We start from the raw sequence: 12,573 nt of genomic DNA, 5'->3' as shown, positions 1-12,573 counted from the left end.
ATCTCCCAAATTTCCCCATCCCAAATCTCGCAAATTTCCCCATCCCAAATCGGATTCCAGCTGGGAAAATCCATTTAAAAATCCAGAAAAAAATCCAGGGGCAAAAAATCCCCAAAAAACAGAAAAACACAAAAAAACCCCCACCCCCCACCCCCTGAAAAAAATCCCCCTAAAATTCCAGAAAATTCCAAAAATCCCAGGAATTTCCCCATTCCCCAAATCCTGGGATTTTGTCCCAAGCTGGGAAAATCCAGAAAAGAAAAAAATCCAGGGGAAAAAAGGGGGGGAAAATCTGAAAAAAAATCCTGAAAAAATTCCAGAAAACCTGGAGATTCCCAGGAATTTCCACGGGAAAAGCCCCAAAAAGTGGGAATTGCTCGGGGCGGGACCTGCTGGGGCAGAGGCGCTGCCGGAGGCCGCGGCGGTCGACGAAGCTGCAGAGGATCTCCAGGACGAAAATTCGGATTTCGGGGTCGGGGAGGAGCGCGGGCGACAGCAGCCGCTCCAGGAAGGCGCCGGGCAGCGCCGTCAGCAGGCTGCTGCACTGGAAACCCGCCGAGACCTGGGGGGAAAACGGGGGGAAAAAACGGGAAAATGGGAAAAAGGGGACGGGTTAGAGAGACTGGGGGGAACGCAGAAAAAATCCCAAAGGATTCCCAAAAATGCCCCCACGAATTCCTTAAAATCACCCCTAAAATCCCAAAGGATTCCCAAAAATTCTGGAAAAAAACCCAGAGAAATCCCCATGAAAAAATCCCAAAGGATTCCCAAAAATGCCACCAAGAATTCCTTAAAATCACCCCTAAAATCCCAAAGGATTCCCTAAAATCCCAGAGAATCCTACAATCCCAAAGGATTCCCAAAAATGCCCCAAAGAATTTCCCAAAAATTTCAGTAAAAAAATCCCCTAAAATCCCAAAGGATTCCCAAAAATTCTGGAAAAAAACCCCAGAGAAATCCCCATGAAAAAATCCCAAAGGATTCCCAAAAATGCCCCCAAGAATCCCCCAGAATTCCCTAAAATCACCCCTAAAATCTCTAAAAATCTCGAAAAAAACCCCAGAGAAATCCCCATGAAAAAAATCCCAAAGGATTCCCAAAAATGCCCCCAAGAATCCCCAAGAATTCCCTAAACTCACCCCTAAAATCCCAAAAATCTCGAAAAAAACCCCAGAGAAATCCCCATGAAAAAAATCCCAAAGAATTCCCAAAAAACCCCAAAACGCCCCAAAGAATACCCAAAAAATTCCAGGAAAAATATCCCAAAAAAGTCCCCCAAAAATTCCAGGCAAAAAAATTCCCCAAAATGCCAAAGGATTCCCAAAAATCCCGGAAAAAACCCCAGAGAAATCCCCATGAAAAAATCCCAAAGAATTCCCTAAAATCCCAAAGGATTCCCAAAAATCCCAAAAAACCCCAGAAAAATCCCCATGAAAAAATCCTAAAGAATTCCCAAAAATCTTGGAAAAAGACCCAAAAATTCCCAAATTATTGCCAAAAATCTTGGAAAAAAACCCCAAAAATCCCAAAGAATTTCCAAAAATTCCAGGAAAAAAAAAAATCCCCTAAATCCATGAAAAACCCCAAAGAATTCCCAAAAAAACCCCAAAATGCCCCAAAGAATTCCCAAAAAATTCCAGGAAAAAAATCCCCCAAAAATTCCAGGAAAAAATCCCCTAAAATCCCAAAGGTTTCCCAAAAATGCCCCCAAAAATCCCCAAGAATTCCCTAAAATCACCCCTACAATCCCAAAGGATTCCCAAAAATCACGAAAAAACCCCCAGAGAAATCCCCACGAAAAACCCCAAAGAATTCCCAAAAAACCCAAAATGCCCCAAAGAATTCCAGGGAAAAAATCCCAAAAAAAGTCCCCCAAAAATTCCAGGAAAAAAATCCCCTAAAATCCCAAAGAATTCCCTAAAATCCCAGAGAAACCTAAAATCTCAAAGGATTCCCAAAAATGCCCCCAAGAATTCCCTAAAATCACCCCTAAAATCCCAAAGAATTCCCAAAAATCTCAAAAAAAACCCCAGAGAAATCCCCATGAAAAAATCCCAAAGAATTCCCAAAAACGCCACAAAGAATCCCAAAGAATTCCCCAAAAATTCCAGGAAAAAAATCCCCTAAAATCCCAAAGGATTCCCAAAAATCCCAGAAAAAAACCAAGAGAAATCCCCACGAAAAACCCCAGAAGAATTCCCAAAAAACGCCCCAAAGAATGCCCCAAAAATTCCAGGGAAAAAATCCCCTAAAATCTCAAATTCCCAAAAATCCCAGAGAAACCTAAAATCCCAAAGGATTCCCAAAAATGCCTCCAAGAATTCCCTAAAATCACCCCTACAATCCCAAAGGATTCCCAAAAATCCCGGAAAAAAACCCCAGACAAATCCCCTTGAAAAAAATCCCAAAGAATTCCCAAAAAAACCCAAAAACGCCCCAAAGAATCCCCCAAAAATTCCAGGAAAAATATCCCAAAAAAATCCCCCAAAAATTCCAGGAAAAAATTCCCCTGAAATCTTAAAGAATTCCTGAAAATCTCAGGAAAAAACCCTCAAAAAAACTCACCAAAAATCCCTAAAAGATCCCCAAAAAAACCCCAAAAAACGGCAAAGGATTTGAAAAAATCCATAAAATCCCAAAGAATTCCCAAAAATCCTGGAGAAAATCCCCAAAAATTTACAAAAATAAAAAAAAATCCCCACAATCTCCTCTAAAATCCCAAAGAATTCCCAAAAATCACCTCTAAAGTTCAAAAAAATTCCCAAAAATTCCAGAAAAAAACATTAAAAAATCACAAAAAAACCCCAAAAGTTCCCAAAAATCCCAAAGAATTCCCAAAAATCCCCAAAAATCCCCCAAGAATTCCCAAAACACCCCAAAGAATTCCCAAAAAATCCCCCCAAATCCCAAAGAATTCAAAAAAAATCCCAGAAAAATCAACAAAAAAAAACTCACAAAAAAACCCCAAAAGTTCCCAAAAATCCCAAAGAATTCAAAAAAAATCCCAGAAAAATCAACAAAAAAAAACTCACAAAAAAACCCCAAAAGTTCCCAAAAATCTCAAAGAATTCCCAAAAAATCCCCCCAAATCCCAAAGAATTCAAAAAAAATCCCAGAAAAATCAACAAAAAAAAACTCACAAAAAAACCCCAAAAGTTCCCAAAAATCTCAAAGAATTCCCAAAAAATCCCCCCAAATCCCAAAGAATTCAAAAAAAATCCCAGAAAAATCAACAAAAAAAAACTCACAAAAAAACCCCAAAAGTTCCCAAAAATCTCAAAGAATTCCCAAAAAATCCCCCCAAATCCCAAAGAATTCAAAAAAAATCCCAGAAAAATCAACAAAAAAAAACTCACAAAAAAACCCCAAAAGTTCCCAAAAATCTCAAAGAATTCCCAAAAAATCCCCCCAAATCCCAAAGAATTCAAAAAAAATCCCAGAAAAATCAACAAAAAAAAACTCACAAAAAAACCCCAAAAGTTCCCAAAAAATCACAAAGAATCCCCAAAAATTCCCAAAAATCTTGGACAAAACCCAAAAAATCCCATAGAATTCCCAGAAATCTCAAAGGATTCCCAAAAATCTTGGAAAAAACCCCCCCAAAACATCCCAAAGAATTCCCAAAAATCTTGGAAAAAAACCCAAAAAATCCAAAAGAATTCCCAAAAATCCCGAAAAAACCCCAGAGAAATCCCCATGAAAAAAATCCCACAGAATTCCCAAAAAAAGCCCAGAAATACCAAAGGATTTACAAAAATCCCCAAAGAATTCCCAAAAAAAACCCCCAGGATCCCAAGAATTCCCAAAAATCCCCAGAACACCCCAAAGAATTCCCAAAAATCTTGGAAAAAAACCCAAAAAAATCCCATAGAATTCGCAAAAATCCCAAAGAATTCCCAAAAATCCTGGAAAAAACCCCAAAAAATCCAAAAGAATTCCCAAAAATCCCGAAAAAACCCCAGAGAAATCCCCATGAAAAAAATCCCACAGAATTCCCAAAAAAAGCCCAGAAATACCAAAGGATTTACAAAAATCCCCAAAGAATTCCCAAAAAAAACCCCCAGGATCCCAAGAATTCCCAAAAATCCCCAGAACACCCCAAAGAATTCCCAAAAATCGTCCAAAACCACAGAAAATCCCCAAAAATGCCCAGGAATTTCCAAAATATTCCAGGAAAAAATGCCCTGAACTCCTGTAGAATTCCCAAAAATCCCCCCCCCAAAAATCCACAAAAAATTCCCTGAAATCCCAAAAGAATTCCCAAAAATCACCTCTAAAGTTCCGCAGAATTCCCAAAAATCCCCCAAAAAATTTCCCCAAATTTTCCAAAAATTCAAAAAAATCCCAAAAACCTCCCCTAAAATCCCAAAGAATTCCCAAACATCCTAAAGAATTCCCAAAAATCCCAAAGAAAATCCCCCAAAACTTCCAAAAATAAAAAAAATCCCAAAAATTCCCCCCAAATCCCAAAGAAATTCCAAAAAAATCCACAAAAATTTCCCTGAAATCCTGAAGAATTCCCAAAAATCACCTCTAAAGTCCAAAAAAAATCCCAAAAATTCCAGAAAAAAAAAAATTAAAAAAACCACAAAAAAACCCCAGAAGTTCCCAAAAAATCAGAAAGAATCCCAAAAAATTCCCAAAAATCTTGGAAAAATCCCAAAGAATCCCAAAGAATTCCCAAAAATCTTGGAAAAAACCCCAAAAATCCCAAAGAATTCCCAAAAATCCCAAAGAATTCCCAAAAACGGCTCCAAAATCTGCTCAAATCCCCAAGAATTCCCAAAACCCCCCCCCAAAATCCCAAAGAATCCCAGAGAATTCCCAAAAAATCCCGGAATTCCCAGGAATCGGGGCTGTCCCACCTGGAGCAGGGATTTGAGGAGCATGATCTGCGTCAGGCGGTTCCGGTTCTCCTTCCTGGAAAACAAAAACATCCCAAAAAGTTGGGAATTCCGGGAATTCCGGGAATTCCCACTCTGGGAATTCGAGGAATTCTGGGAATTCCTGCTCTGGGAATTCCAGGAATTCTGGGAATTGGGGGCGGGGCTCGCCCGGCAGATCCTGATCCCGCTGCCGGGAATTTTGGGAATTCTCAGAATTCCAGGAATTCTGGCTCTGGGAAGTTGGGGAATTGTGGAAATTTGGGAATTCCGGGAGCCATTGGGGGGGTGGGGAGTGGAGATTCTGACCCCATTCCTGGGAATTTTGGGAATTCTGGGAATTCTGAGAATTGGGGGTGGGGTTCAGCCAGGGGATCCTGATCCTAGCCCTGGGAATTCTGGAAATTCCAGGTCTGGGAATTCTTAGGATTTTGGGAATTCTGGGAATTCCATGAATTGGGGGCAGGGCTCATCTGTCAGATCCTGATCCCACTCCCGGGAATTTTGGGAATTCTGGGAAATCCGGGAATAGGGGGTGGGGTTCACCCACTGGATCCTGATCCTACTCCTGGAATTTTTGGGGTTTTTTTTGGAATTTTGGGAATTCCGGGATTTGGTGGCAGGGCTCACCCAGGGGATCCTGATCCTGCTCCCAGGAATTTCAGGAATTCTGGGAATTCCAGGAACTGGGGGTGGGGCTCACCCGAGGGATGCAGAGTCCACTCCCGGGAATTTCAGGAATGGTCGGAATTCCAGGAATTCTGGGAATTCTGGGAATTGGGGGCTGGGCTCACTCATCAGATCCCGATCCCACTCGCAGGAATTTTGGGAATTGTTGGAATTCCAGGACTCTGGGGCGGGGCTCAGCCATCAGATTCTGATCTCTGGAGGGTTCCGGGAATGTTTGGAATTCCGGGAATTCTCAGGGATGGGAATTCCCGGAATTGGGGGCTGGGCTCACCCGTCAGATCCTGATCCCAACCCGGGGAATTTTGGGAATTCTGGAATTCCGGGAATGGGGGGGGGCGGGGCTCACCCGTCAGGCTCGGATGCCGGCTCCAGGGAGTTTTGGGAATGTCGGGAATGTCGGGAATTCTCGGGGATGGGCACCTTGTTCATGATGAAAACCATCACCTCCGACTGCTGGTACGGCGGCAGCGTCGCCGAGAACGAGCCTGGGAACGCCGCAACAAGCGGGAACAACAGCAACTGTGGGAATGACAACGGGAATGACAACAACAGCGGGAATGATGGCAACAACAGCGGGAACGGCCACAGGAACGACGGCGGGAACGACGGGAATGACAACAGCGGGAACAACAGCAACTGTGGGAATGACAACGGGAATGACAACAACAGCGGGAATGACGGCAACAACAGCGGGAATGACAACGGGAACAACAGCGGGAATGACAACAGCAACAACAGCGGGAATGACAACGGGAACAACAGCGGGAATGGCAACAGCAACAACGGCGGGAACAACAACGGCAACAACAGCGGGAATGCCAACGGGAACAACGGCGGGAATGACAACGGGAACAACAGCGGGAATGACAACGGCAACAACAGCGGGAATGACAACGGCAACAACAGCGGGAATGACAACGGCAACAACAGCGGGAATGACAACGGCAACAACCGCGGGAATGACGGCAACAGCAACGGGAATGATGGCAACAACGGCGGGAACGGGAACAACCGCGGGAATGACAACGGGAACAACAGCGGGAACGATGGCAACAACGGCGGGAATGGCAACGGGAACAACAGCGGGAACGGCAACAACAACGGGAACGGCGGCAACAACAGCGGGAATGACAATGGGAATGACAACAGCGGGAATGACAACGGCAACAACAGCGGGAATGACGGCAACAACAGCGGGAATGACGGCAACAACAGCGGGAATGACGGCAACAACAGCGGGAATGACGGCAACAACAGCGGGAATGACGGCAACAACAGCGGGAATGACGGCAACAACAGCGGGAATGACGGCAACAACAGCGGGAATGACGGCAACAACAGCGGGAATGACGGCAACAACAGCGGGAATGACGGCAACAACAGCGGGAATGACGGCAACAACAGCGGGAATGACGGCAACAACAGCGGGAATGACGGCAACAACAGCGGGAATGACGGCAACAACAGCGGGAATGACGGCAACAACAGCGGGAATGACGGCAACAACAGCGGGAATGACGGCAACAACAGCGGGAATGACGGCAACAACAGCGGGAATGACGGCAACAACAGCGGGAATGACGGCAACAACAGCGGGAATGACGGCAACAACAGCGGGAATGACGGCAACAACAGCGGGAATGACGGCAACAACAGCGGGAATGACGGCAACAACAGCGGGAATGACGGCAACAACAGCGGGAATGACGGCAACAACAGCGGGAATGACGGCAACAACAGCGGGAATGACGGCAACAACAGCGGGAATGACGGCAACAACAGCGGGAATGACGGCAACAACAGCGGGAATGACGGCAACAACAGCGGGAATGACGGCAACAACAGCGGGAATGACGGCAACAACAGCGGGAATGACGGCAACAACAGCGGGAATGACGGCAACAACAGCGGGAATGACGGCAACAACAGCGGGAATGACGGCAACAACAGCGGGAATGACGGCAACAACAGCGGGAATGACGGCAACAACAGCGGGAATGACGGCAACAACAGCGGGAATGACGGCAACAACAGCGGGAATGACGGCAACAACAGCGGGAATGACGGCAACAACAGCGGGAATGACGGCAACAACAGCGGGAATGACGGCAACAACAGCGGGAATGACGGCAACAACAGCGGGAATGACGGCAACAACAGCGGGAATGACGGCAACAACAGCGGGAATGACGGCAACAACAGCGGGAATGACGGCAACAACAGCGGGAATGACGGCAACAACAGCGGGAATGACGGCAACAACAGCGGGAATGACGGCAACAACAGCGGGAATGACGGCAACAACAGCGGGAATGACGGCAACAACAGCGGGAATGACGGCAACAACAGCGGGAATGACGGCAACAACAGGGGGAACAACGACCGCAACGACAGCGGGAACGACCACGGGAACGACAGCGGGAACGACGGGAATGACAACAGCGGGAACAACAGCAACTGTGGGAATGACAACGGGAATGACAACGGGAATGACAACGGGAATGACGACAGCGGGAACGACAACAACAGCGGGAACAACGGCAACAACAGCGGGAATGACAACGGGAATGACAACAACAGCGGGAATGATGGCAACAACAGCGGGAACAATGGCAACAACAGCAGGAACGACAGCAACAACAGGAACGACTGCGGGAATGACAACAACGGGAATGGCAACAACAGCAGGAATGACCACGGGAATGACAGCACAACAGCGGGAACAACGGCAACAACAGCGGGAACAACCACGGGAACGACGGCGGGAATGACAGGAATGACAACAGCGGGAATGACAACAACAGCAGGAACAACGACCGCAACGGCGGGAATGACAGCGGGAACAGCAACAACAGCGGGAACGGCAACGGGAACGACGGCGGGAATGACAATGGGAATGACAACGGAATGACAACAGCGGGAATGACAACAACAGCAGGAACAACGACCGCAACGGCGGGAATGACAGTGGGAACGGCAACAACAGCGGGAACGGCAACGGGAACGACGGCAGGAATGACAATGGGAATGACAACAGTGGGAACGACGGCAACAACAGCGGGAACGACCACGGGAACAACGGGAATGACAACAGGAATGACAATGGGAATGACAACAGCGGGAACGACGACAGAGGGAACGACGACAACAGCGGGAACGACAGCAGGAACGACAACGGGAATGACCGCGGCGGGAACGATAACAACAGCGGGAAGGACAACGGGAACGACCGCAGCAGTAATGACAACGGGAATGACAACAACGGGAATGACGATGGGAATGACAGCGGGAATGACGACAGCGGGAACGACCGCAACGGCAGGAACGACCACGGGAATGACAACGGGAACGACCGCGGCAGTAATGACAACGGGAATGACAATGGGAATGACAGCGGGAATGACGACAGCGGGAACGACCGCAACGGCAGGAACGACCACGGGAATGACAACGGGAATGACAGCGGGAATGACGACAGCGGGAATGACAATGGGAATGACAGTGGGGATGACAGCGGGAATGTCGGGAATGACAATGGGAATGACAGCGGGAATGACGACAACGGGAGTGACAACGGGAATGATGACAACGGGATTGGTGGTAGTGGTGGGAAATACGGGAATGGGAATGGTGGGAATGACAATGGGAATGACAATGGGAATAACAGGAATGATGGGAATGATGGGATTAACAGGAATGGGACGAATGGGAATGATGGGAATGGGAATGATGGGAGTGATGGAATTAACAGGAATGGGAATGGGAATTATGGGAATGATGGGGACGGGAACGGTGGGAATGACAATGGGAATAACGGGAATGATGGGAATGACAGGAATGGGAATGGTGGGAATGATGGGAATAACGGCAGGAATTATGGGAATAACGAGAATGGGAATGGCAACGGGAATGACGGCAATGGGAATGACAGTAATGGAACAGGAGTGGGAACAACGGGAATGGTGGGATTAACGGGAATGGGAATAGTGGGAATGATGGGGATGACAGCAATGGGAATAATGGTGGGAATGGCAATGGGAATAACGGGAATGATGGGAATAACGGGAATAAAGCGAATGGGAATAAGGGAAATGGGAATTATGGGAATTAATGGGGATAATTGGAATGATGGGAATGACAAGAATTAATGGGAATGGGAAGGAGAACAGAAGAATCGATGGGAATGTTGGGAATGACAACAGGAATGATGGGAATGATGGGAATGATGGGAATGATGGGAATAGGAGTAACGGGAATGATGGGAACAGGAATAATGGTGGGAACGACATCGGGAATAATGGGAAAGATCGGAAAAACGGGAACAAAAATGGTAGGAATGATGGGAACAATGGGAACAATGGGAATGAGAATGGGAATAACGGGAATGACAGTGGGGATAATGGGAATAATGGGAATGGTGGCAATGGGAATGATGGGAATGATGGGAATGACAATGGGAATGATGGGAATGGGAATGATGGGAATACTGACAATGGGAATGGTGGGAATGATGGGATTGGCGGGAATGACGATGGGAATGGTAGGAATGGGAGCAGGAATGGTGGGAATGATGGGAAGAACGGGAATGGAAATGGGAGTGATGAACATGGGAATATTGGGAATAACAGGGATGGTGGGAACGGGAAGAACAGGAAAAATGACAATGGTGGGAAGAGGAATAATGGGAATGGGAAGAGGAAAAACAGGAATGAAGGGAACGGGAATGTCGGGAATAACGGGAATAATAGGAAGGGGAATTAATGGGAATAACAGTGGGAACGACGCTGGGAATGATGGGAATGATGGGAATGATGGGAATGATGGGAATGATGGGAATGATGGGAATGATGGGAACGACGACAGAGGGAATGACGACAACAGCGGGAACGACAGCAGGAACGACAACGGGAATGACCGCGGCGGGAACGATAACAACAGCGGGAAGGACAACGGGAACGACCGCAGCAGTAATGACAACGGGAATGACAACAACGGGAATGACGATGGGAATGACAGCGGGAATGACGACAGCGGGAACGACCGCAACGGCAGGAACGACCACGGGAATGACAACGGGAACGACCACGGGAATGACTACGGAAGGAATGACAATGGGAATGATGACAACGGGAATGACAATGGGAATGACAACGGGAATGACAGCGGGAATGACGACAGCGGGAATGACAATGGGAATGACAGTGGGGATGACAGCGGGAATGTCGGGAATGACGATGGGAATGACAGCGGGAATGACGACAGCGGGAATGACAATGGGAATGACAGTGGGGATGACAGCGGGAATGTCGGGAATGACGATGGGAATGACAGCGGGAATGACGACAACGGGAGTGACAACGGGAATGATGACAACGGGATTGGTGGTAGTGGTGGGAAATACGGGAATGGGAATGGTGGGAATGACAATGGGAATAACAGGAATGATGGGAATGATGGGATTAACAGGAATGGGACTGATGGGAATGATGGGAATGGGAATGATGGGAGTGATGGAATTAACAGGAATGGGAATGGGAATTATGGGAATGATGGGGACGGGAACGGTGGGAATGACAATGGGAATAACGGGAATGATGGGAATGACAGGAATGGGAATGGTGGGAATGATGGGAATAACGGCAGGAATTATGGGAATAACGAGAATGGGAATGGCAACGGGAATGACGGCAATGGGAATGACAGTAATGGAACAGGAGTGGGAACAACGGGAATGGTGGGATTAACGGGAATGGGAATAGTGGGAATGATGGGGATGACAGCAATGGGAATAATGGTGGGAATGGCAATGGGAATAACGGGAATGATGGGAATAACGGGAATAAAGCGAATGGGAATAAGGGAAATGGGAATTATGGGAATTAATGGGGATAATTGGAATGATGGGAACGACAAGAATTAATGGGAATGGGAAGGAGAACAGAAGAATCGATGGGAATGTTGGGAATAACAACGGGAATGATGGGAATGAATGGGAATGATGGGAATAGGAGTAACGGGAATGATGGGAACAGGAATAATGGTGGGAACGACATCGGGAATAATGGGAAAGATGGGAAAAACGGGAACAAAAATGGTAGGAATGATGGGAACAATGGGAACAATGGGAATGAGAATGGGAATAACGGGAATGACAGTGGGGATAATGGGAATAATGGGAATGGGATGATGGGAATTATGGGAATGATGGGAATTATGGGAATGATGGGAATGGGAATAACGGGAATGACAGTGGGGATAATGGGAATAATGGGAATGGTGGCAATGGGAATGATGGGAATGATGGGAATGATGGGAATGATGGGAATGGGAACTGAACAGGAATGGGACCAGGAATGGGAATAACAGGAATGACAGCAGGAATGTTGGGAATGGGAATGATGGGAATGATGGGAATGACAATGGGAATGATGGGAATGGGAATGATGGGAATACTGACAATGGGAATGGTGGGAATGATGGGATTGGCGGGAATGACGATGGGAATGGTAGGAATGGGAGCAGGAATGGTGGGAATGATGGGAAGAACGGGAATGGAAATGGGAGTGATGAACATGGGAATATTGGGAATAACAGGGATGGTGGGAACGGGAAGAACAGGAAAAATGACAATGGTGGGAAGAGGAATAATGGGAATGGGAAGAGGAAAAACAGGAATGAAGGGAACGGGAATGTCGGGAATAACGGGAATAATAGGAAGGGGAATTAATGGGAATAACAGTGGGAACGACGCTGGGAATGATGGGAATGATGGGAATGATGGGAATGATGGGAATGATGGGAATGGGAACAAGAATGGCAGGACTAGGAAGAATGGGAATGATGGGAATGATGGGAATAACAGGATTGGGAATGGGGATGGGAATTAGGGGAATTTGGGAATTATGAGAATAGTGGGAATGATGGGAACAACAGGAATGGGAATGGCGGGAATAATGGGAATAATGGGGAAAACGGGAATGGGAATGATGGGAAAATGCAA

General features: G+C 46.8%; 1 protein-coding gene across 1 annotated transcript in view; it reads right to left on the bottom strand.

Annotated features, from left to right (window-relative positions):
* Positions 1 to 389: 389 nt before the first annotated feature.
* Positions 390 to 12,573, bottom strand: part of LOC121339951 (protein EFR3 homolog B-like) — a gene marked incomplete at its 3' end in the record, with an annotated part of 34,271 nt that continues 22,087 nt past the window's right edge. The window contains 3 exon segments of the mRNA XM_041412233.1: positions 390 to 562; positions 4,866 to 4,920; positions 5,929 to 6,058. Of these exon segments, the coding sequence (XP_041268167.1) occupies positions 390 to 562; positions 4,866 to 4,920; positions 5,929 to 6,058 (358 nt within the window).

This window comes from Onychostruthus taczanowskii, unplaced genomic scaffold, assembly GCF_017590055.1.
Source record: "Onychostruthus taczanowskii isolate IOZ18803 unplaced genomic scaffold, ASM1759005v1 scaffold381, whole genome shotgun sequence".
Taxonomy (NCBI): domain Eukaryota; kingdom Metazoa; phylum Chordata; class Aves; order Passeriformes; family Passeridae; genus Onychostruthus; species Onychostruthus taczanowskii.
The sequence above is the reverse complement of the archived record's forward strand: the minus strand, read 5'-3'. Positions and strand labels throughout refer to the sequence as shown.